The sequence below is a fragment of the Lissotriton helveticus genome, chromosome 3_1 (genome assembly GCF_964261635.1).
Source record: "Lissotriton helveticus chromosome 3_1, aLisHel1.1, whole genome shotgun sequence".
NCBI lineage: Eukaryota > Metazoa > Chordata > Amphibia > Caudata > Salamandridae > Lissotriton > Lissotriton helveticus.
In genome coordinates this window covers 896,608,952-896,635,124 of record NC_136061.1, presented here as the reverse complement: position 1 = coordinate 896,635,124, position 26,173 = coordinate 896,608,952, and the positions used below count along the sequence as shown (strand labels likewise).

Sequence of the window (26,173 nt, the reverse complement as noted above, 5' to 3'; positions counted from 1 at the left end):
CTGTGGACGCCCAAGTAATAGGAGCATATTGTCTGCGTATTATGCCACTCTGTCCTCAAATCCAGTCTCCCATCGCCACCCAGAGATCTGAGCATCGCAGTGTATTAGCCCCACCAGAGGTTCTATCGCTTATGTAAAAAGTAGCAGGGATAGAGGGCATCCTTGGCGTGTACCCCGTTCAATAGGGAAGGTTGAGGACAAGACTCTGTTCACCCAAACTTGGGCAGTTTGGGAGTGATAGAGGAGCCGAACCATCCAACAGAACCCCTCTCCCACCCCAGCCCGACGAAGAACTACATCTATAAAGGCTCATGGCACTAAGTCAAATGCCTTTGTGAAATTGACCAGTAGGAGGGCCAGGTTGCCATCCAGCTCCGATGCCCGAGCCAGCGCAATAAATACCCTCCATATATAGTGACGCATGCTACGACCCAGAGTGAATCCGCATTGATCCGGATGTACAAGATAAGGCAAATCCTGGCCCAGCCAACACTTTTTTTTTTTTTAACTCTTTTTATTGTAATCAGCTTCAACAGGCAAAGTTCTTCCGGTTGGTACACATACGTATTAAAACACAGCAGTATGCATTCCCAGTACAGTGTTACAGCAATACACAATACAACAAAGTCGTAGACATTACCCCCCTCGTCACATATGCCTCCCTTCCTAGAGTTCATCTTCCAAACCTTCATCTGCCTGGTCCTGTGGTGGTTCACAGATATTGCCCCTGAATGTTTTCCATGCCCCCAAGATCTTGCTCCATTTTTTGGGACAGCCGGGATTAACAAACACCGTTCTCTCTGCTATCATTGCCATGCCCATGTCATTGCACCATGCGGTGAGTGTCGGTACTTCTGTTGCCCCCTACTTCTGCGCAATGTTGCGCTTAGCAACTATTATCCCCAGTGTGGCCCAGTCTTGCCCAGGATGAGTAGGGTCATTCAGTTCCCATACATTTAACAAGCATCTCTTGGGCTCTGGCAACAACGACACTTCCCCTGCTTGCGATATCGTTCTCATTACTTTCACCCAGTATTCCATAATCTTCGGACATTGCCATATGGTATGGTAACAAGTCCCCTCCTCCCCTTAGCCTCTCAGGCAGCATGGATGTGATGTTTTACCTATTGTATGCAGGGTGAGTCTTGTGTTATAGACTCGGTGCAATATTTTAAGTTGCACCAGCCTAAATCTTGAGGGTATACCCACCTCCTTTGGCGAGGCAAGTGCCTCCTGCCATTCTGTGTCGTCAATGTCACCTACGTCGCGAGACCATTTTCCCCTAAGCAATGTCGTGGGGTCTGAAAGGTTGTTAATTAATTTCCGGTAAGTGAATGATGTGGCCCGCTTATGCATGCAGTCTGTCACCAACCTGTCTTCGAGTGGCGAGGCTTCCGGGACCTCATGGCAGGGCTGCTGTCAGAGCATGCTTTATCTGTGTGTATCTAAAAATTTCTATGGGCGCCAACTCATATTGTTGCTGGAGGCGCTCAAATGTTATTACCTCCCCCTTGTGCCACATGTCCCCCACCGTGGAAATGCCAATTGCGTCCCACTAAGCAAAGCCCTTGGGGGGAACTGTGGGAGGGGGGGGGTCAGTTGGGGACTGTTCATTATAAAAGGTGTAGTGTTGGAGCTGTGCCGCTTTATCGCATCGTTAACTGATGCCTGACTTGCTTTATCCTGTATTGTATCTCTCCACCTGATTGCCAATAAAAACCGTTTTTGCACTAAGCAAAGCCCTTGCTATTCCTAAGCCGTCCCAGCTGTGTCGTGTCCCAAAGGGGGATGAGTTGGGTTATGATCCCTTGCCAACCCAGTTTAACCTGCGCAGCGTGCCATGTGGCAACTGTCTGTTTCGTGGGTCTTATTAGTGATTTGGCTTGCTTCTTATCGTAAAGGGAAGACAGCATACTTCCTGTTCCTAAAACAAACCTGTCTGCCTTAAATGCCAGATCTGCCTGAGGAGCTTGTTTCCACTGATTGATCACTTTTAATTGCGCCGCCCAGTAGTATAACTGTATATTCGGGAGCGCTATCCCCCCATCATACTAGCCGCGAACCAGCTTAGCCTGAGCTATGCTCGCCGGCTTGTGTCCCCACAACAGGCTGGCGACCTGGGCCGCTATTGCCTTAAAGTAGCTTGGAGGCACCGGGAATGGCGTATTTTCCAGCGCATACAAAAATCAAAGAAGCGCCATCATTTTAAAAAGCGCTGCCTTTCCCAACAGCGTGGGCGGTAACGCCCCCCAGTGTGTTGTGTCCCGTCTCATGCGTTCCAGTGGGGGCAACAGGTTATTTTTGTAAAAGTCATCTGTGTTAGCTGTAATATAGATCCCTAAATATTTGAACATACCGTCCATGATCACGAGTGGGCAGTCTTAGGGGCGCTGCGATGGAGGGCCATGTAAAACGTATAATATAGATTTGGACCAATTTAGAGTGTATCCTGACGCCCGCCCGAAGTATTCGTATATATTCAGGAGGACCAATATGGAGCGCCTGGGAGAATCCATATACAATAGGACATCGTCCGCATACAAAGAGATGCAGTCTTCCCACTCTTGCGTCCATCTGATTCCCCGATTAGTTGGGTCCCAACTAATCCATGCCACCAATGGCTCGAATACCAATGCGAAAAGCAGTGGGGACAGGGGACAGCCTTGGCGGGTGCCCAGCGCCAGAGGAAAGTTGTCAGAGATGTGCCCATTAGCTGTCACGTGAGCTACAGGTTTGGTGTATAGCAGACGGACCCGTGCACAGAATTTTGGGTCGAAGACCAGACGACGAAGCACCGCAAACAAGAATAGCCACTCCACCATATCAAACGCCATTCTAGCGTCCAGGGAGAGTGTAACCGCTGGCTCCTGAAGATATTGGATACGTGCCATCACTCCCTGCAGGCACCTCACATTTAGTGCTGTATTTCTGCCTGGCATGAAGCCGGACTGGTCCGGGTGTATCAAGTTTGCAAGGTGCGGCGTCAGTCTGATCGCCAGTAGTTTTGCAAGAATTTTAGCCTCCGCAATAATCAATGAGATTGGGCGATACGAGGTACAGTCATCGGTTTGGGTATCGCCACTATAGTGGCCATTCTCTGATCCAGTGGTAACTCTCCCGTCTGTAAGCATTCGGTATACATGCGCAGCAGGGTTGGGGCAATAATTCCTGCCTTTTTTTTATATAGTTCAACAGGTCCTGTCTCTTTTCCCGATTGTATAGGAATAGCCACTTACAGTTCCTCTATTGTGAGGTCCGCCTTAAGTGTGAGTGCTGCGTCCTTAAGTGTGAGTGCTGAGTGCTGCGTCCGGGGTGAGCCCGGGCATGGCAATATCTTTAATGTTGGATAGTGCCTCCTCTACCGACATCTGAGGACGATGCATACAGCTGCTGAAAATGATGCGCTAAAGTGTGTACTATTCTATGCGAGTCCATTGTAATTTTCCCTTCTGCCGTCCGAATCCTCGCTATCCATTTATTACTCTGTTCCCTTTTGTCTAGCCATGCCAGAAGCTTCCCGGCTTTATCCCCAGTTTCGTATATCTTGTGTTGGGTAGCCGTCAGACGCGACCTAGTCAGGTCTTCAAGATATTTCCTATGCTGCTGCTGTGTAAGACGCAATTTCTGGGTTCTTCTAATACTAGTTCTATATCATGTAAGTCCCGCTGCTTCTCCCGTTTGTGCCCTGTGACAGAGACAATGGCCTGCCCCCTCCAGCCAACACTTTTGCATAAATCTCGCGAGCGAGCGAGGATGGGGGGCCGCTCTTTCAGAGTAGCGGCAGCCAAACTCTGGAACTCTCTGCCTATATCCTTGAGAAGCCTTGGAGATCTTTTATCTTTTAGAAAGGCTCTAAAAACTTATCTTTTTCCCAGGATAGGCTGAGCTACTGTTTTCATTGAGTACGGGTCAAAGCGCCAGGATGCCCTTGGTGGTGATAGGTTGCGCTATATAAGTATGCCACAATACAATACAATACAAATCTCAACATCAGTGTTGATCAAAAAGATCGGTTGGTAAGTTGAACATTGGAGTATAGCCCTTTGTAAAAATCATTAAAGGTTTGGGCGATGGCGGGAAGCTCCTCCCGGAGACAACCCCACGAGTCACGAACCACCGGAACAACTGGGTCGGAAATACTGTGGGTGGCCAGCCATTACAATAGCTTACCAGCTTTGTCCCCAGTGGCATATACCCTGTGGGTAGAGTCTCTTCAACACTGCTGCGCCTCCTCCAAGGAAACCTTCCGCAGTTCGGAGCGGGCAGTGACCAGGAGATGACAAGAAGGCTTGGTTTCTCTGCGGCGAAGTGGCGCTTCCATATATAATATCTGAGTCTTAAGGTCGGTCAGGTAGACCAAGCACAGCACCCCAGACTTCCGAACATAACGTATAAGGCGGCCTCTTAGGGATGGCTTGCTAGCCGGCCATAGCGTTGCTGCTGACTACACTGAGTCAACTTTCAACTCAAAGAACTGGTGTAATTCCTCCTCGATAAAAGTCTTGCACTCAGGGCTCTGCAAATACCATTCATTGAATTTCCAAGTCAGTCGCAAGACATTCGTTTGGGATCCCCATGACAACAGCAATAGGGCGTAATCTGAAATGTAGTACAGAAGTATACGCACCGATTGTACAGAGAGGAGATCCACAGCCTGTAACCACATCAGTTCTATACAGGATTCTGCGGCATGCACAGCAGACTGCTGTGTGTAAGCCATCTGGGTAGGATGCCAAGAGCACCAGATGTCACAAAGGCCCAGTAAATCAGCCCAGCAGGTCAAATGAGCTGCGCTGGAGCACCTAGTTGGGTACAGGGCGGAGGAGGGGTCCAGACCCGGGTCCGGAAGTCCATTAATGTCTCCCTGAACACTGTAACACACTGTGGGAGAGGCAAGATGAAGGTTCTCAGTGAATGCAGACAAGCCTGCAGTACATATGGCGGGATATAACAGGAGATAGAGTTGTAGTACTGTGCTTCCAACCAGCCCTCAGTGCTCACATTGCAGCCCTGTGCATCAATATGGTGTGCTGTAACAGCTACAGGGAATGATTTGTAGTATTATGGTGACTCTTCTAAAGCCAAGTGAAAAGCCTGAATGATACACCCTGCCATAACCAAACCGGCGTAGGAATGGCCAGTCAATTCCTGCAGGAGAATGACCGCTGTCCTGTGGCGCTTAATGTATCTCAGAACTGTACACGGCTTAATGCGATCCAGGAGGCTGTTCACATTCTAGGAGAGTACTGTTAATGTGGGGATGACCCTGGCCCAAATTGAATAGCCAAGCCCAACCCCCACCCTGCAGGAGTGGGCTCGGGGTCCCTGGGACCCTTCATGCCGTATCGAGGTGTACTAGCCGTTATGTGCTGTGTTGCCGCTGTGGACCTAAAACAACAGAAATACAAACAAAACATTCACATACTTAAACTAGGCTCAAGAGCTTAAATGAACTTCCCATTCCCCCAACAGCTCCCCCCCCCCCCCACACTTCACCCAGGAAGCATCTGTCACCCTAACTAATAATCACCTAACCACTAACTAATGAGGGAGCAGTAACCACTGTGGCTCATAGGCGCTAAGAGAAATGAGGGGGGGGGGGCAAGGGCCCCAACAGAAGAAGGGAGAGAACCAATGCACACAGCCCTAACCACCTCCCCCATCATAAACAGCATTGAAGTCTAAAGAAAAGAGTTCGGTTCAGGGCGGACCAGAGAGCTGACAGCTAGTCCAGGTCCATTCCCACTGGGCAGAAGACGAGGGAGTATCTGAGAGTTGCTCGCCATCCCCCGAAGAAGCTGAATCGTAGGCGGGGGCCTCCCTCCCCATCAACCTCACACTCAATCTGGGGCAGCCGGGAGCACCCCTCCCCTTCCACCGCCGGCTCCAGACGGGGGCGCTCCTGTGGGGGCCCCCTTAGCAACCGCCCCCCACTCCCATGCCTGGTCTGGCGTGTCGAAGAAAAAAGTACAGGACTAAAAAAAGACCTTTAGGTGGGCGGGAATAGCATCATATAGCGCAGGTCTAAAGCCCGAAGACTCTGCTTGGCTTCAGTGAAGGAGTGCTGTTTTTGCTGCACCTTGAAATCCGGGAAAAGACAAATCCGTGCATTGTCAAACCGTAGATCAGGGTGGTTACGGGCCTCTTGTAGTATCCCGTTGCAGTCTTTGAAATTCAGCAGCCGCAAGATCACCGGCCAGGGAGAAGCCCAGACGAGGGCCTCGGCACCAAGGAGCAATGGGCCTGTTTAATGACAAAAACAGAGGATAGCTTATTCTCAGGCATCCATGCTCTAAACCAGTCCTCAAGCACCTTGACTAGACCCTTCTGTTCCGCCGATTCTGGCAGGCCAATGAGTCAAAGGTTAATGTGCCGAGATCTATTTTCGGCAACTTCTGCCCACTCCATCAGGGAGGACACTGAGGTGGAAAATCTGGACATCTGGCTTTTGTGAGACAAGATTTCATCATCTGTTGTGGAGACCCGTCGCTCAACCTACGTGGTTCTAGCCACCACATTGGCTAGATCTTGGCGCATCAAGGATAGTTCAACTCACAAGCCATCCACTTTAGATCCCAAGGCAATTCGAGAGTCCTCTATGGCCTTGAGGATTACAGCCAAATCCGCCACCCCTTGCCGCCCGGGTCATGTATCTGACCAGCCAAATTCCCATCCTGCTCGTGGGTGGGGGTCGATAGGACCGTGTACTGGTCCATCTTCATTTGGTTGGGGGTGGAGGCTTGTAGGGGTATTTTTCCATCCTCCACAGCCAGGAGCAGCCATGAGCAGTATCCACACCTGGGTCCAGGCCAGTCGGGAGGTGCAGTAAGGATGAGCGACGGTGGGGCCACGAGGCAGCGGGGCTCCAAAAGACAAGCAGCGGATGAGGGAAGCCCGGGAGGAGGGAGAGGAACGGGAGGTCGGAGGAGCCACCACCCACCACCTGCGGATAATTACGGTGTACCGCTGCGCACCCGCACACAGCAGCAGTCTATGTCTCAACCTCAAGGACGCCTCCACACTCCCTTAGCTGCCCCCATTTTCCGGCAATCCTGCTCCTCCTCTGGCCTCATCCCAGGAGCACCACCCCAGCCACGGGCAAGGAGGCACTAGTCTACGTCACCGCTGTAGCCACTAGGGGGCTCCCAAGTTCTCAAATCAAGCAAGGCCCTAAAAGGCTCGTTCAGGAGTCAGGCTCCCTCCATTCCGCCGCAGGACCAGCCAGAGGTGAGTGACCCCACAACGTTGGCGGCTGTGTATGCCGCTGCCGATCACGTAGGCTTGCAGTCTAACACCGTAGAGGGCCGGACCAGGTCCAGTGACTGAGCACGGCCTACCAACATCTCTGCTCCTCCCCTTGTGCCACACAGTCCCTTGTGCCGTTGAATCCACCCCTAGGAGCCCAACAACCACGCACAGGGCCCAGCCAAAGTTGAGAGGGGGAGGAAGAAAGAGGGCAGGCATTGGGCCAGAACAGGCCACTCTCACTCGCAACCTGTAGTGTTGCCCTTGGCGGGTCGCCCCTCTCCGCTGGCTCCAGCACACAGGCACCAACACCCCGATGTCGTAACTCCGGTAGGCCTCCCCACCACCAAGCAGGGAGGGGAAGAGGCGAGAGGCCACCAGCACCTTTGTGGTCGCATGTACTCCAGGCCTCCTTTCAACGTTACAGCTGCTACACAGGCCGCTCCGGCTGCCTTGCCTCACAACCCATCCGCCTGGGCGGCCCGGAACAGCTTCAGAGCACTGGGCCCCGGTTCACCAGCAATCGGGGCAGATGTTGGGGCGCAGATCTCCCACAGGGACACCGCTGCTGCTTGAGCTGTCTCCTGGATGTCGAGAGGGTGGAACTCCTCCCCCGATAGACCTGCTCCAGGCAGTACCAGCAATGCGGCCCTGCAGCGCTGCAGCCTCTGTCACTCCACAACTGTCCACTGGGCACTAACAGAGCCAGGAGAGGGCCGAGGGGAACCGCATGAGCCCCTGAAGAGCTCTGGTGCCCCAAGGCTCAGAAGAGATGCCTCTGTCAGGCAAGAAAGCTAAGGATACCTCGCGAGCATCGGGAGCTCCACTAGAGCGCGACTGCCATATTGACCGCACAGGCGTCGCCCCGATATGTCCGTGTTTGGTTCACTTTTAAGTCTAAATTACTCATAAAAGCATTGAAAGCGTGCAAGGAGAACTACATCATTGGCATACAGCACGGTGGGTATTGGTCGATTACCTGCTCATGGAACATCAGCATCTTGCTGGACTAAATGGCTTTAAAGGCCATTAATCTAAAATTTAAACAGAAATAGAGCCAAAATAAACCCCAGACGACAACCACGTGTAGAACGTACAGGTGTCATACACTCACCATTTGGCCATAGCGTATCCTGACTTCTGTGGCATACTTCCCTATTAATAGTGATAGATTTAGGGATTGCTCCACGGTGCCTTATCCAGAACGAAACCCAAACTTTATATTAGACAGAAATTTCTTTCTTTCAGCCCACTCCTTCAATACGGAGAGCAGGACTCTGCCTAATATTTTGAAAGTAGAATCTAAAAAAGTGAAATTGGACGGCAACAGTAGGGGTTATTCCTATCGCCTTTCTTAAAAATGGGTACAACTATGGATTCCTTTCAGGAATCTGGAATCTGGAAAATAACCCTTACTACTACTCTTCAAACCCGCATCCCGGTCGCGTCAAGGTCCCTCTGCTTCTCACGCTGCACCTTTGAGACTGCTGTCTGGTCCCCCAAGATGGCAGCCAGACGTGCAATTACTTCAGTTGCCTTGCACCCGTATAGAGGAATTCTAACCTAAGCTGCCGTCATTCAGCTGGCCAAGGAGATGGCTGATTTAGTCCCTCTTCTCCACCATTCCAGGTGAGTTTCCTTGCTACTGTTCTGTCTGCAACACGTCTGTCAGTATGCTCTAGCGTAGACCAGTAGTGCTGTTTGTGCTTAAGAAGGCTGGGACTGGAGCAGAGCGCACAATGCACATGGCCGCTCCATTCCTCGGCTAGGCCACGTTACCTATAATCCATGCTTTGACACTTAAATGCCACTTTGACAAAGGGATGTCTGCAGTCATCTGTCTTCCTTTTCGTTATTTAGCCTCTCTACAAATCTCCTGGGACACAAGGATTTTTCAAAGTATCTGTAGTCTTCGAGCCCAGGCTCCCTATTCACAGGTTGAACTACTTGGTGAACCTCTGCAGGAAACTCAGGAGGCTCCTTGCATTTTTCTTTTGATAGGAATGACCAAAGTGAAAGAAACTATAGTGTCAGCTTATGGTGGCTTAGTCCTGATGACCAATAGTTGCACTGCTCTCCATGTCATGCCTTTGTATTGGGAGCGTTCTATGGTGTCTGGTAGCCTTTAACCTCCAGCTGCCCTTCAGACTTAAACGTTAGCAACAAAGAGCTAAGTGCATCGTTTCGTTTATACCTTACACCCACCAACTAGTGCGTATGTGTTTTATTTCTCCTTGCAGATATTTCCCCCTTCCCAGTTGATGATGTCTCCTTCCACTCTGTCCCCTGAAACACAGATAGACTTGACTTACGCAGAACTTAGCTGAGGTTGGGAAGTGACTGAGCAAGGAAATAGTGACTGTGATTAACGATATGCATCTGATGGATTAAAATTAGTGGCATGTTTAGTGCTCATCTTTCAGGACTGTCTTATCCACTTCATAACATTGAAGCTGTCTCTATAAGTGCAAGAAATTCACTGTTCAGCCAGCGAATTACTTTAATTTTAATCACTACCAATGACCTGTGTTTCTCCATTGTCACCCGATGTTGCTGTTAGTTTATTTTCCCTATTCCTTTTTTCCCCTCTTCCAAAGTTCTTGAAGTACTTCAAATGTGATTGTGCCACTTATTTTATCTAATGTGTGTTTCTATTTTTGTAGGATACGAACCACTCGCTTTGTCTGAGCGATCTGAGTCTACTATCCACCGATTCTGAATTGCGAGACAATTCTGTTACAGTAAGTAACTATTTACTTCCCCTAGGACCTTTAGAGTGAGCTGATGAGTACATTATCATAAATTACACATTAACCAAAGGAAAATAATTAATGAAACTGGAACATAAATCGGCTAATGGGTATGCATTGTATGGTCCTTTGATGCCACATGTTGAATTATTACCTTAATTCAGATACTGTGATTGTCAGATCTTATGGTAGTATTGATTTAAGGATCTTCCTGGTTATCTTCCAGGGTCAGACTGGGACAGAAAATAGGCCCGAGTTCCAAAATAAAAGTGGCCTCATTAGTGACTTAGTAGAACATGTTTGCAAATTGGGACAGTTTTGAATTTGTAAAGACTTTTGCAAGGTATGGAACAATGCGTGGATTTGAGCTTGTTGCAGGTAACATTTGTTTTAATATAAGGGAATTAACAGTAGAAACGGTACCAGCAGACCATAAAACAGGCCTGCAAAGGCCTCAAAACCAGCCCACACTCTGACCTGTCAGACCAGCCCATTGCACTGCCTGATTGCCCTACAGGCCCGTGTGACCCTGCTCTCTTCCTTGGCTGAACTCACTAAGCTCAGTTCAGGCTCGGACGAGGATGGCCTTGGAGTGTGTTAATATCTGCAGGCATCAAGACTTGTGTCCATAATGTCTTCAAGCACAGTTTCTCCTAGAGCCGTGATTAGTCTTCTCTGGTCTCCTTGCGTTGGTGGAGGGGAAGTTGCAGTCTCAGACCAGCGCTATGAGTTTACATGCAGTCCTGGTAATCATTCTCTTCACAAGTGCTCAAAGTTAGGAAACATGAGCACCTGAGTAAATCATGCATTACTGTGAAGAACCATCACAGTGAGACTGCATGGGAGGAGAGGAGGAGGATCTCCTAGAATAATAGGGGTGGAGGGGATGGAAGTAATGCCAGTAACGGAGGGGCAGGGTGTAATCCTTTGTACCAGACACTTGGGCTGAGCAGCCTGCATATACGTATAAAAAGAATAATAATACAAAGAAAGGGACATTCAGGGCAAAAGTAAAGGATAATGATTAATGCATAGGCTATGGAAGGGGTTGGAAAATTGAATACTCCTTGTAGGAAAGTGCTAGTTGGGGTTAAACAAAGAGCATGAGATGAGAGGGTGCACACGTGAGGTTTGTCGAGGAGCAGCAGATGGGAAAATGAGAGCTAAGAGAGGAAGAACAATCTTATCCAGCAAAGGAGTGTAATAATGTGCCAAAAAGAGACAGTAACCCATGCAGGATGAGAGGAGATTGTGTATGTGAAGAACACTGGGAAATATTAGGCAGTGCCAGTGCGACTGTAAGTCGGAGTGTGGAGGATTGGTGGCAACTTGTGAAGGCAGTGTGGAGTTTCATCAGAAGATGTGGTTAGATTGCTGTAGAGTAGTGAGCCCTGGGAAAGGAAAAGTTCTTCTGCCATGCTCCGACCATGTAGGGTGATATAGGAGAAGCTAAAACAAATCCCAGCGCAGTGATTTAAAATGACTTTTCTGCTGAACATGCAGTAGCCCCTCCCCACGACATCTTTTTTCTGTCTTAAGTGGGGCACTTTGTCAAAGAACATAAGAGGTAGAACAATCGGTTCCCTTGTTCCTCTGACAGAGTTCATTAAGTACAGAGGGTCCATCAGCTGAGGTCCAAAAACATATTAGAACCTAGGAGCATATTTTGAGTCTCCTTGTACTACACATTTGGGTTTGAAGCTTTTTATTTTTTATCTTTTCCCCCACAGTGATATACTATCTAATTGAATACCCCTCTATTCCCTACCTGCTTCATATCTAAAATCTTAATTTCTCCCACATCGCTGTTTGAGATTGCTATCCATAATAGTTCAGTGACATTCAGGTGTATCTTTTTTAATCACTCTTACATTGTGTCTCAAAGAAGTGGGCGTATTCTTTAAAGGGTATGTTTCTTTTCTTTTTTCTTTTGAGGTTAGTGCATTCATTTGTAGTTGTCCTAGCTAAATTCTTTGTTGTTTTCAAATGCACCGTCACAATCAAGGTAAAGTGCATAATTTTATCAATAATAACCAAACCGTCAGTAGATCTGCATTACTTGACCTGGAGACATTTGAGGAAACAGATATCGTGAAATGTAGCTCTACAACTCGGTTAGTAGTTCCTCGTGGTCATCGGATATTGTGCTCCATTTTAATTGGTTATTGTTCGCTAGGTGGTGATGACTCTGTTGACTGATTAGTTTGACTCATTTTTCTTTGCTGTGTGTTTCAGACAGTGTGCTTGCTTGCAGTGAATATTTTTTACACATATACATTATTCCTTTTTAATTTCTGTATCAAGTAGTGTGATATGTTAAAAATAATCAATTGCGAGCTGCTGTTTCCACAAATAATAATACTTTTCTACTTGTTTGATAAAGGCACATGGGCAGGACCTTACCACAATTTCTCCAGCAAGCATCTTTGAATCCATGTTTCAAAGCCCCAGTAATTGCGTGATTCAGGAGGACTCTCAAGAAACAGGTACTGTTTACTAACAATTGTGTAATTAACTACAGATCAACATTTAATTTCTGTAATGAGACCGTTTTTCAAATAAGGAAATTGCTTGGTTTGTGTTTTTCGTATATGGCATATATCCTATAAAATGAATGTACTGAAATCCAATGCATAAACATAAGGAAAGGAATCCCTGTTGGCAAAACACTCCTCATGTGTGAATTCAAAAAAACGGATCATTTTAGTATAAAAATGTATTTGATTGTTTTACAGAATGGGTAGTATATCGCTTAGAATGAGGAGACATCCCAGGGCACTTTTAATAGGCTTTCTGTAGCTCTTTCAGGAAAAACATTTTACTTAAGAATCCTCATGATTTTGAGAGTTCTCATAATCCACATTTCACTACCTGCTCGTTCCTCCCCAGACTGTGCGCTGCAAAGTCATGTATTTCCACTAGTAATGTAATGTAAGGAATACTTGTATAGCGCAACTGCCACCCAAAGGGTATCCTGGCGCTTAGATTACCAATCAGCCACTGTGTGTATCTAATCAGAGTTAAGTAAGGATCTAATCTCTGGGAAACAGTGATGGTTTTCAACTCCTTCCTGAAACGTGACCGTGTTCAATTTTCTAGGCTCCAGAGGCAAAGCGTTCCAGAGTCTGGATGCTGTAGAACTAAAAGATCTGCCACCCATTCAAACTTTATTGACAAGAGGGACACAAACCAGTTTGGCAGAGGAAGAGTGCAGGCATCTAGCAGGAGAATACCATAAGATTTTCTTCTGCAACAACTTTTTTTATGTGCTGCACGATGGACAATACAGAGTGCCTTAAATTGGACTCTTTGCGCAATGGGCAGCCAGTGTAGGTCCTTTAGGGCAAGTGAAGCAGAGGCTCTATTAGGGAAGCTGGGGCACCCAGAAGAAGTGTATTGCAATAGTCCACTCTGCTTAGAGCGATACTCCGCACCACTTGAGGTCTAGCTGAGGCAGGTAAAAACTGGAGTATTTTCCGATGAGCTCGAAGCAGAGATAGACAGGTGTTCACAGTTTTATTTACTTGAGAGTCCAGTGGTAAATTACTGCCTATTAACACTCCTAGGTTGCGCACTGTCGTAACGGGTAGTGGAGGATTATTAGCAGAGATTGGCCAGAAATCTACTGAGAGAGGTTGAGGGATTTTACCTGCAGCACAGCAGAAAACTTCAGTCTTATCCCCGTTAAATTGTAGTGAGTTTTCTCTCAGCCATTCCGCTGTTTTACGCACACAGCTGTGGAATTTCTCCAGAGGCACTGCTTTATTGCCCTCAAAGGAGAAACCGAGCTGAGTGTCTTCCGCATAATTTATGACATCAATGCCAAAGGATTTGATCAGAACAATATGTGGGCGAAGATAAAGATTAAAAAGAATTGGGCTAAGCCGAGCCTTGTGGGACCCCATGCTTGATGTCTCTATTCTGAGATGTAAATAGCGACAAGGTCACTGTCTGCTGCCTGTTTGAAAGATAGGACTGCAGCCAGTCCTGAGCCCTGCCCGCAACACCCATCTCCTCCAATCTCTTAATCAGAGTCCGATGATTAACCGTATCGAATGCGGCCGACGTGTGGCTACCTGACCACTGTCAGCCCGCATTCTCAGGTCATCCAAGACTGCCACTAAGGCAGTCTCGGTGCCATGTCCAGGGTGAATCCCAAATTGGACTTCGTCCAGCAGATCATTATCCTCGGCAAATTTTGAAAGAGATTTACTCACTACCCTCTCCAAGATCTTGATCGGATACAGTAGCATAGAGATGGGTCTGTAATTAGAGGGGAACTGGGGGTCCAGTGTAGCCTTCTTTAATAATGGGGAGACAACTGTCTTTTTACAACAATCCGGCACTATGCCATTGATTAGGGACTGACAGCAGATTTGATAGAGATGCGGAAATAGCTCACCACCAAACAATTTCCAAAACATATATGGAAGTGGATCCAGGGGGGAAGCCTGAGGAGATGCCAGCTGAGATAGCATTCAATTCCTCTTGTGGGGGGGACCTGGAATTGATCCATAAGCACCATATGTTCCCTGGAATTTGTATTACAGGTTGTACTACAGGTTATTGTAGTAGTGTTACAGGTGAACCGGTGCGTATCATCATCTGTAGGAGATTTTAGCCGTGTTAAAATTTTGTTGATTTTTTCATCAAAAAAGACTGCTAGGTCATCGCACAGTTCTTGTGATGCTGGAATTTTAGATTTTGTGCAGTCTGGGTTGGACATGTCTCTTACTAGGCTGAATAGGGTTTGAGACTTAATGGATGAATGTAAGATGGTTTCCTCAAGATATTTAGCCTTAGCTTTGCCTATCATCTCTTTATAAATATGTAGATCATCTCTTTCTGCTTGTTTGCAGCTGGCCTTCATCAGCCTCATCTCCTCATTATACCAAGGAGCAGACGGCTTCTTATAGCTTTTGGCTTTCCTCAATGGGGCTAGCTGATCTAAAGAGTTAGTGATTTGATGACACAAATTCAAATAGTTCTTCTGCACTGATTCATGAATATCGAAGCTATCATTATCAACAAGTCGGGGGAGTTCATCTAATTTTAGCTTTTTAGACCATTCCCTACTAATTCGTGTAAAAGTCGAATGAGAGACTTGGTTTTGGGGATTAGCTACCCTTAGGGAAAAAAGAACCAAAAAGTGGTCTGTCCTACTTAATGGAAGTATCTCCTTGACAACTACATCCCTTCCCCTGGAAAAAACAAGATCCAGCACATGGCCTCCCTGATAAGTGGGACACAACACCAACTGCTGAAGGTTGATATTCTCACATGCTTGACAAAGTTCTTTGAAAGCTGTATCAAGAATGACATTCTCCCAGAGATTAAAATCTCCAAGGATCAGTAGTTTGCGATCACATAATTATCCAAGAGCAGTACAGGCTGCATGATTTACATTTATTATGTTTAACGAGTTGTTTTAGTGTATACATCACAATCAAGGGTTATTACAAAACAGCTTTAAAGTCGGTAGTTAAAAAGCTGGTTTGGCAACCACAGCCACTCTGAAATCACAATTGTAAAACCTGTTTATGTAATTCAAAAACAAAATGTTATTGTTATCTGATTTCTGCCCCCACAAACCCAGATTAAGGAAATAAGGTAATTGAGAAAATTAGAGGGAAGAGTTTGAAGAAAGCAAAAATAATGGAGTAATACAGTCTTATGGAATCCACTGTCCACTCAACTTCCGCCTATTCCTAATGCAAGCTCGCAAGACTTGTCGAACAATGCTCAAACTATAAAAACTGAAAATATAGACTGAGCATATGTACTGCCACTAGATTGCAAGATGAAGGCCAAACAGAAATGCTCAGTTGGGTGGAATGCCCTGTTCCAATCATTTTAATGTTGCATAATAAAGTAGGAAAATGGGTCACAGCATGTCTGTAGATTCTGGGGGTCTCCGTTGACTTTGTTGCACTTGGATTGAAACCACTTATTTAACTATTATTTCTGCAAAATTATGGTTGAATAGTACAAGAGGTATGGTGGGGTTGTCTCATACCTTCAAGCCTTCCTAGTTTGCTGGGAAACTTGGACATGAGGGCTATAGCATCATCTTCTGTAGTTCGGAGTAATATGATATTACACAAGAATTCAGATGAGCATGACACAGAATCCCAGCTACCATGTAGTGTAAAGTGTATCGTTCACGACTAAAAGGGTGACATTGAAGGAGAAAACCACTTGTTTACTAAAGTAAAGAGATGAAAGAGGATTTTTTTTACTTCATATTATTTCATTTGGTTTTAACAAAAGAACAATTACATGGCTACAGACCTCATTTAAACAACTGTTAAAGAAAAACAAGCACTTTACAGATTAACATGCCCCATATCTCCTCCCGGGGGAGTGAAATTGTTAGGCATCGGAACAGATTTAGACATTGTTATTGTGGTAGAGACGATGAAAGTGTTAGCGAATGTAGCTTAGAGGGTGCTTAAGTGCAGTGTGCATTTTTAGAGGATAGTCGTACTTGATGTCCATCCTCTATTGACTAGAGGGGGATAAGAAAGGTATGTAGGTAGTGGAGGTCAGTGTAGTCAGCAGTTGCAATACTTACCAGACCAACTGTAGGAATGAGACATGACGCAGAGGTGTTCCAATCTCAAAAAATAATTGTTCAGTGGCCTCCATCTTGTAAATATATACTCTGTCGGGGCTAAATTGTGTGTTAGAAGTTCCATCTCTAGGAAATGCCACAATTTATGGAACTAAAGAGTGAAGGTCAATGGTTCTGTCTTTTTTCAAAGTAGAGCTATGCGTTGTCTCATCACCCCCAACATATGTAGGACCAGATCCCAATCATGCCCTCCAATTGGTCCTGACTCGTGCTCAAAATGATGATTCCTGGTTCTACTGAAACGGGAAAGCACACTATCTCTTTGATGTGACCTAAAACGTCTTTCCAGAACGTCTGTGTAACTGATCAGGATCACCATATAGAAGGAGAGATGCAGTAAAGGGATATTAGAGTCATGTACCACTGATAAATTATTTTGTTGCAGATTCCCATGATGAGATAAGTTGCCCCCATTTCGTCTGTCATTGCCACCATTCGCTCGTACACCCTCTCAGAATTTGTGCTGATTGGGTCATCTCTTAACAGTTTTTGCTAAACTGAAATGTCCTATTGCTGGTGGAGAAGCGGCGCTTGACCGCATATAACTGAAGGCTGTTTTACAAAGATAGATGAGGGGGCCACATGGCTGCCTGTGCATTTACAGGATTTTTAGGCCATAGTTGCAGTTGGTAATATTGAATCCCATTTGTTTCAGGGATGTTGTAGACTATTTTGCATTGTTTGAAACAGAATTGATTTTCCAATTTCCCAGTGTGAGAAGACCTTACCCGCATAACTGTAGTGAATGCTGTGTTGTGTTGCACAGGTGTGTTCAGTGATGGAAATTTGGTGAGTCCCTTCTTGCTGCAATGTGGTCTACTACAGTTTTGACTGGGGTAGCAGATGTTGTGGCTGTCCTAACCATGCCAGATCCCAGAGAAAGAGACCCACTATCACTGCCACTTTTTCTTGCTTTCTCTCACTGTCCACTCTGAAATGAAACGTGGGTAAACTGCCCTATATTACCCGAGCAGACATGCCATTCCTCTACTCTCTCTCTAGTGCCATCAGAACCCTCTTGAAGATGCAGGGTTTCCCACAATCCAGACGAAGTCCAGCAGCCAGTCCTACATGGCCAGTATATTTGCGATGGGAAGGCTTACTGATATAGATTGAAAAAGGTAGAGGACTCTATGTAGCTCATTCATTTTTAGAAAATGTGTGTATCCCAATCACAATATATAAAGGGGACTCAACCGCCAAAATTCCCCTTAAATCTGTTTGCCAAAGTCTGACATATTGGCTTCACTCGGTATCTGTCCTGTTGGTCAAGTCAGGTATCAGATTTAGCGTTAAGTCCACATGAACCGGGAAGACTGATGCACGTCCTGGGCTTCTGTTAGTCGAATAGACATGTGAAGGGTGTTCAGTTGTTGCTTGTTAATCTTTTAGCTGGTGACATTTTCAGATTGGTTCAGCTCATCCATGACTGCCTGTATGGAGTTCCCCGAGTCTGCCAAATCAGCAAGATATTGTTAGCGAAGACGCAGATCTTGTGCTCCTCTGGACCAAAGGGAATACTCCAGATCTCATTGCACAACCTCATTTTTTATCAATGGTGATCCATCCACAAGAGCAAATAAAAATGGGGCAAATTGGGTGATCACTGTCTCATTCCCTTGGGAGAGAGGAGGTGAGGATTGCTGCCCATTTACTCTCACACAGACTATTTGGGACCTGTAGTCTCCCAGAATCAATCTGTCACAGTGGCGGCTCCTCTGCTTAGGCGGAGAAGCATCACCTCACTGCTTTTCAGCAGTGTAAGGAAAAATAAAATTATAATAACTCAATGTTATTATATTCTTTCCTGTTGCAGGAGCGACAGCTTCTCGGGGCAGGCCTGGTGTGCTGGCAGAGCAGGGAAGGAGTGGTTTTCCCTCCCAAAGTGCGCCTGAATATGAAGGCCAGCCACATTTTCATACGCACTTAGCATGTTCTCCACCCAGGCTGCATTACATCCTGGGTGGCGAACATGACAAACACAAGGAGATAATGGACTGAGCGCTGAAACTTTTCAGACACTCACCCGCAGTCACAGATCTGGGTTGAATCCATCATCGTTCTTTAGCTCACTTCGCCACCCCAGTTCAGACACAGCTATATGCAAATCAGCTGTGTCTGATGGGAACAGTCCAGCCCGAACTGCGAAGCCATGTCTTCCCTGGACCAGGAACAAGCATCCTGGGACTGGTTTTGGGCTAACAGCCCTCATCAGCCAGGCTAGCTTGAATCCAGTAGCAAAGTGAGCAAGGGACCCACGTCTGGGCATACCCTGCCAACTTAGGGCAAACATAGCAAAGGCTAGGCTAGGCTGCTGATAAAATGCCTCTATAGCTCTGTTTCGCTTGTTGTTGATCTGCTCAGTGCTTGAAAGAGGGATACAGCTGACTGAGAGATAACCAATTATTGACTGAGCGAATTTGATCATCTTGTAATTGATCGTGCAGATTAACACTATGGGCAGTGGGAGACATCTTGTTCACTGGCTCTGCCATGGGCTTTGGGCAAACCTGGCAGTGTTGCTGACTCCTTTAAAGCAGGTTTGGGAAACAGACCTCATCCTAGAAATACCAGATAAAGACTAGGCATGTATACTTGAATATCCCAAATGCATCTCCTGTAATTCTAGATTTAAATGTATCCAGTTTTCTATTCTGTACATGACGTATCTGACGCCACATTGGCTAGCTAAGATGTTCCCCACCGCCTCCTCCAGCTGTCTCCGATGTAAGGCTCCAGAGACCGATTTCTTATATATGCTCTGGACTTGTCCCCATTTATTTCAGTACTGGACAGGAGTAGCATTGGCCTTATCAGATGTTACGGGGTTGGATCAATGGGATACACCAGTGCATGTCTTCTAGGTCTCTATCCACTGCCACAATGTTTCAAGGTGATATCGAAATTTGCTGATCTGGCTTTATTGTTGGCAAAGAGGCTTTTAATGCGACATAGAAATATTTTAATATTTGCACTCAAGCCTCATTCTTATTTTGGGTTATCCCCTTTTTTGTCCCCAATCTCTCCTCATGAGGCCTGAGTTTGTTTCAATTCAGGCAGTAGGCCAATATGTATCCTGATTTATTCCCTCTCCTTCCCCCCAAGAGTTCTGGTCTTTTAATATTGGACTACTTAACCATCCCTCTTAAATAAGGTGTTCTTTTTCTTTTTTTTTTAAACAATTTTTATTGAAAAAGACAGGGTACAGTGCATTGGTAATAGAATGTATGAGTCCACTGTAAAAGCACGCCACGTACAGCCAATAAAGTGCGTCATGTGCATAGTCCATCACCCCACATCCCATCAAAAGCGGGAGGAGCATTAACAACATTGGCAACAACTTGCATTCGGACATAACGTTGTACTCAGTAGGAGTCCTCCCCCCTCTGCTGCATACAATAGGACAAGCATATTGGTACATCAGGGTGGGAGTGGGTGCTCAAAGGCAGAGACCTCCAAGAAGAGGCGTCGGTCTTGCTGCAAATCAATGGTAGGGGATACACACAGGTCGCCTCTATACTTGTTCCACCTCCCCCACTTGTGATCCCATTTTTTTGGGCACCCTCTTTGCTTGACGACGTCTTTCTCGGCAATCATTGCCCTGTCCATGTCGATTGCCCAGTCCCTCAGGCATGAGGCCGTCTCCACCCCCCACTTCTGAGCTATGTTTCGTTTCGCAATGGACCACCCAGTGGAAGCCCATGTCTGTTCTGCCTGAGTGAGATCTGTGGCTTCCCACATGTTGAGGAGACAGAGCTGGGGGGTAGCCTTCAAAGATTTACCACACGCCCTCTCCATCTGCTTCGTAATTTTCCCCCAGTATCTTTGCATTTTGGGGCACTCCCACAATATATGAAAGAAAGTGCCCGGCAAGTTACAACGCTGGAGGCACAGAGGGTTGGGCCCTCTGCCCATCTTAAATAGGGTGCGTGCGTCAAATTAGACTCGGTGTAGGATTTTCATTTGTACCAGGTGCAGGCCCTGTGGACTCCAGGGCATCACGCCAATCCTCATCGACAATGTCTCCCAGGTCCCCCCCCCCAGTGCCGGCACAATCGGGTCATGGGGTCCGTTCAGTAGTTTCTTATACGTGAGGGATATGGCTTTTGTGGTCATAGGGTCGAGTAATAGTCTATCCTCCAGCGGGGCGGATGCGGTCAAAGGGCCGTCTCTGGGTAGGGCAGCAGTAATAGCGTGACTAATCTGTAGGTACCTGTAAGCCTCCGTTTGAACTAATTGATATTTGGCCTACATATCTTCGAACGTTGCTAATTTACCTTTCACCCATATGTCTCCTACTGATAAAATCCCTATCATGTCCCACTTATCAAAACCAGGGCACCTGCTAAGCTGACCCAGCATATCATGGAGTGGAGTGGTCTTAGTGAGTGTGTTATTCCAACCCCATTTTTTGTTGACCCCATGCCAAATCTCTACTGTGCGTGCCGTGGGCCCTGTAAGGTGGAGTTTGCGTCGGTTTGTGTAAAGCTCGATTGTACCCACCCCTTCCCTAGAGCCAACGATTGGTACGAACGATCGGGTCATCGCGCTCACCATGCGCCCACTTATTGACAGCGTTAAGTTGAGAAGCTTGATAATATAGCTTTATGTTTGGCAATGCAATGCCTCCATCGTACCATCCCATCGTCAGTTATTAAGGGCGATGCATGATGCACATCCCTCCCATAGCAGGTCTCACACAATGGCCTCCAACCCGGTGAAATAAGCGCCGGGGATTGTGTTGGGGGAGTTCTGCAGCACATAAAGAAAGCGTGGCAACGCCAGCCTTTTAAAAAGGGCAGCCCGTCCCAGGAGAGTTAAGGGAAGAGACTGCCAGTGCTTAACATCAGAGTGAAGACGGGTCAAGGGCTAAAGCAATTTGGACTTGTGGAACAAGACCGGGTCCGGGGTGATGAAGATACTGAGGTATTTAAAGCCTTGCAAGGCTACCGGAATGATATATCCCCTTGGGTTATGCAGAGGATCACCCTACAGAATGTATAGCTGCAACTTGGCCCAGTTGACCGTATATCAGGAGTGGCTCTAGATATGCAGAAAATATTTAGGACTTGGTTAAGGGACCGCGTGGGCGAGGCTATGTAAAGGAGGATGTCGTCTGCGTATAAGGAAATACGATCTTCGTGGTCATTGGTCCATTTCAGCCTACTGATTATCGGGTCCCCCCTGATCCACACCACCAATGGCTCGAGCACCAGCGCAAAGAGAAGGTTGACAGGGGGCATCCCTGCCTGGTGCCCTGTCGGAGTGGAAACGCGCCTGATACATGGTTATTGACGACCACTTGCGCAGACGGCTGATGAACTTGGGACCGAACCCCATCCACGTCAAGACCGCAAAAAGGAATTCCCATTCAAAGGTGTAAAAGGCCATTGTTGCGTCAAGTGACAGCAGGATTGCATCCTCCTTTATGGTGTCTATTCTTCCCAGGACCCCGTTTATACGGCATAAGTTCAAAGCTGTGTTACGTCCTGGCATAACCCGGATTGGTCAGGGTGTACCAACCCAGTCAGGTATGGGAGAAGCCTGTTGGCCAGTAGCTTTGGCAGAATTTTCGCCTCTGCCGTAAGGAGGGAAATCGGATTGTAAGACTTGCAGTCCCCTGCCAGTTGACCTGGTTTATGTATAACCACTATCAACGCCAACCGTACTTCAGGGGGTAACACCCTAGTATCGAAACTTTCAGTGTACATGCGTAATAAGTGGGGTGAGAGCTTGGATGCCATCGGCTTAAAAAATTCGATTGGGAGCCCATTAGGTTCCATAGCTTTTCCTGAGCGCAGATCTTGGATTGTTTTCTGAATTTCAGAGTCAGTGATGTCGCCCTCAAGGGATTCCCTATCTTGTGTGGACAGGCAAGCAACCTTAATGGTCGATAGAAGTTCTGAAGCCATGGCGGACTCACCAACGAGAAATATGTAGCAAAGGCGTCCGTGATTTCCTCGGCATCTGTGAGCAGTTCCCCTTCTGCCCCATGAAGCGAGTGTACCCACCTAGATGCTCTTTCCTTTCGCTCCAACCATGCCAGAAGCCTGCCCGTACGCTTGTCGTGCTTGTATATTTTATGTCGAGTGGCGGTATGGCGGGCCTTAGCCGCTTCAGTCAGAAGCTGCCGATAATCTAGTCTCCCCATATCCAGCGAGTGTTGCGCCTCTGCATCAGGAGCCGTTGCCAGGGCCTTTTCTATTGCGAGGATATCCTCCTCAAGGTGACAAAGCCCTACCCTTAATAACTGCGCTAAAAGCCCCCCAGATCACAGACTGGGATGAGACCGACCCCACGTTTTCGTTGAAGTAATAGTCAGTGTTTCTAAGGAGAGCCTCCTTGATGTGAGCCACTTAAAGTGCCCACGGGTTTATTGTGAGGGTAGAGCGGCGCCTGGGTTGCCCCATGGGTAGTGTTGTAAGGTAAGGGGAGTGATCTGATATTCCATGGACTAGACATGTGGAAGCCACAAAGAACTGGATGTCCTGACCGAGCGTGAAAACATGATCGATACGTGACTGACTATTGTGAACACCCGAATAAAAGGTAAATTGTGTGGTAGTAGAATTAAGCCAACGTCACACATCCACCAGGCCCAGCGCAGACACAAATCCAGATACCTGGGATCCCCCTTAGGGGTCACTCCTGGGAGGGAGGTGATCCCTAGAACCATCCATTGCAAGGTTAAAGTCGCCACCCAACACCAGTTTACCTATTGGAAGGTCAAGCAGGAGCACCCCAATATCCTGCAAGACAGGACGCTGTAGTCCAGGGGGGGGGCATCTATGGACACCAGATTAATTACCTGCCCTTCCAAAGTGCCAGAAAGCGCAAAGTATCTGCCTTAGTTGTCTTTTCAAGTCTTATCTACAATGTATGGACATTCCTTATGTATGAGCACCCCCGCACCACGTGAACCCTGAGTGCCCAACCATACGGTAACCCCATCTGTTCATTGCCCCGCATGAATTGCCAATCAAGTGCGTCTCCTGGATCAGGACTATGTCCGGTGCCTGACGTTTTATATACTGCAGAACCACTCCCCGCTTAATCTTGTCCCCCAGGCCATTAACGTTCCACGTTATTTTATTTAGTGCTATGTGTGGTGGAACTAGGACAATGTCGTGGCGAGGAAGGGGCGATGGACCCAATAAACATATGTTGCAGATACAGTGGCGTGGACGGAGTGTAAAGTGTGCAAATATAAAAACACCATGCGCAGGGGACCACCCACTGGGGAGCAGATGTCATCCCAAGAACAAAAGCTGTTGTCCTTGGTGATGAGGACTGAATCCAGTAATATAATTGGTGAGCTGCAGTGAAATGGCGATATGATATAGACCCCTTGGACTCCGCTGCATGAGGTCTAGCAAGAAACAAAAGTGCACAGTATCAAAAACTAAGCGAAAAGAACACCCCCCAGGCACCCCCCCATGCCAGCGCCCCGCCCCCTCCCCACCATTCCTCCCTGCATGACAGGCAAACAACCTCCCGCCACCGCCAACTTAGAGTGCCTGTCGCCCACCGTTAACATTTTGGGAATGTATACAACCCCACTCCCTTAAGCCACTGTGAATAAGAACTACAGTCACCCTGGCCAACAACACCAGAGTAAATAATGTGAACGATCACAATAAGCCTCCTGTAGTAACTTGGCAACTGAACCAACACTCCCATAACAAGGCAGCTGGCAATAGATAACGATGGGGCTTACCATATACAACAAAGCAAGACAAAATAAGGAATAATGCAATCCAGGGCAGTCAGTGTATATATGGGAGGCTCTGAAGGGGACCACCACCTCCATTGGTGGGCATTTATACTTGCAGTTCCGCACACTTTTCCCTGCCGGACTCCGAGTCGTCGATTCATCCACGGGCGGTGACCCTTGCCGAAGTCTTCGTCTGCCAGGTCACCCAGCGCCTCGCGCAGACCTATGTGAGCGCTTGCCAACAGTTCTCCAACCCTCAAGCCTGTCCCAAGCGTCCTCAGACCTAGTAAATAACCATAGTTTACCCTCCGATTCGGTCCGTAGCTTGGCCAGGAACATACTTAATGTCTTGGTCTCTCAAAGCACGCTTCACTTCCAGAAAGCTGCGTCGCCGCTTTTGGACCCGCAGGGTAAAATCAAGAAAGAAGGTAACCTTGCTGTTTTCGATGACTATTGGTGGGGCCGCCCTCAAAATGGCATCCCTGTTGTGGTAGTTAAACACCCTTGCCAGAAGAGGCCGGGGATGCGCTGTGCACACTCAATTGAAAAGCACTTGGAGAGGCCCCAGGGCTGGAGCTGCGGAAGAGGCCCCAGGGCTGGAGCTGCGGAAGAATCAATTCCTCCATGAACAGGTCGGCCGCCTGCCCTCCCGCTCGCTCCGGCACACCCAGGATTCGAACGTTATTACGTCTCATACGGCCTTCATAGTCGTCAAGCTGCAAGGTAAGGGCTTCTTGCACATTTTGGAGTTCGGACACTTGGCGCTTAAGAAGGTCCAAGTCGGTTTTCACCTCTTTTCGAGAACTTCAAATCAGTCCGATATTTTCCTCATGTCTGCTTTAATGAGGGCCACCTCCGTGGCTACTGTGGTGATGCTAGATTCTAGGGAGGTACGAACATTTGTGATAGCGGTGTGTGCTCCGTCTGCTCCCCGGTGGGTTTTTGGTTTGATTGATCCCCCTTCTGGCTCTTCTGCGACGCAAATTTGTCAAGCTTGGCCTGGACAGCTCTGCGACCGCTGCGGCCTGTCGCCGTAGTGTTGGTTTGGGGTCCAAGTCAGTAGAGCGATAAAGGAGGGTGGGAGGCCAGCCCCAACCGGCTACTCGCCGACGCCTGCTGTGGGTGTCAACCCACACGGGCCTGTCAGTTTCTGCCGGCTAGGTGCTCCCCCCCAACCCCCTCGGCCTATGGAAGTCTGGGTGAAGGCCAATCCACAGTGATGCAAGGCCACAAACACGAGGGGGGGAGGGACCCACCATGGAATGTGGAAGTGCGGTCTGCCCCTGTCCCTTACAGGGTAGATAGGGCACCAGAGCAGCACCCGGTGGGCGCCCCCCCTCCGGTGTCCAAGGGAACACAGGCTCAAGTCTCCAAGGGTCAGTGCCAGGAAGCCACCTCCAGTCAGCACAGCAGGCACAAGAGCAAGGCGTGTAAATGGTCTGGGGCCCAGGCGAGAAGCGGCTGATTCAAACTCACCACCGGTCGTACAATCTCACTACCCCCCTTGAGGGGCGTTGCAATACGGAGATGTGGGGCACACCAAGCTTCAGGCCTTGTCTCCTCGCCTGCCACGTCTGACGAAACTGCATGAATTTATGGCCCCAAAGAGATTGCCTGCCGTGAGGGGTGAGATATCAGGGCCTCAATGGTCAGGGGCATGAGCGGAGACGGCCCCAGTGCAGTGGTGTGGAAGAGCGAAGCCCGGCCCCAATCAGCTATTACAGGGCCTTTGCACCACGTCGCGACCTCGGCAACGAGTTCCGCTGGCACCCAGGATGGAGAAGGACGCGCGCCAATCAACAGGAGCCCCTGCGACGGATTGGCACCCGC

The 26,173-nt window shown here is 47.8% G+C and overlaps 1 protein-coding gene across 1 annotated transcript in view; it reads left to right on the top strand.

Moving 5' to 3' along the window:
- The window catches only part of MTF1 (metal regulatory transcription factor 1), a 263,924-nt gene that overhangs the window by 186,419 nt on the left and 51,332 nt on the right, over nt 1-26,173 (top strand). Inside the window, exons 6-7 of the mRNA XM_078681228.1 lie at nt 9,909-9,986; nt 12,379-12,481. Of these exons, the coding sequence (XP_078537354.1) occupies nt 9,909-9,986; nt 12,379-12,481 (181 nt within the window). The remainder of the gene's footprint in view (nt 1-9,908; nt 9,987-12,378; nt 12,482-26,173) is intronic.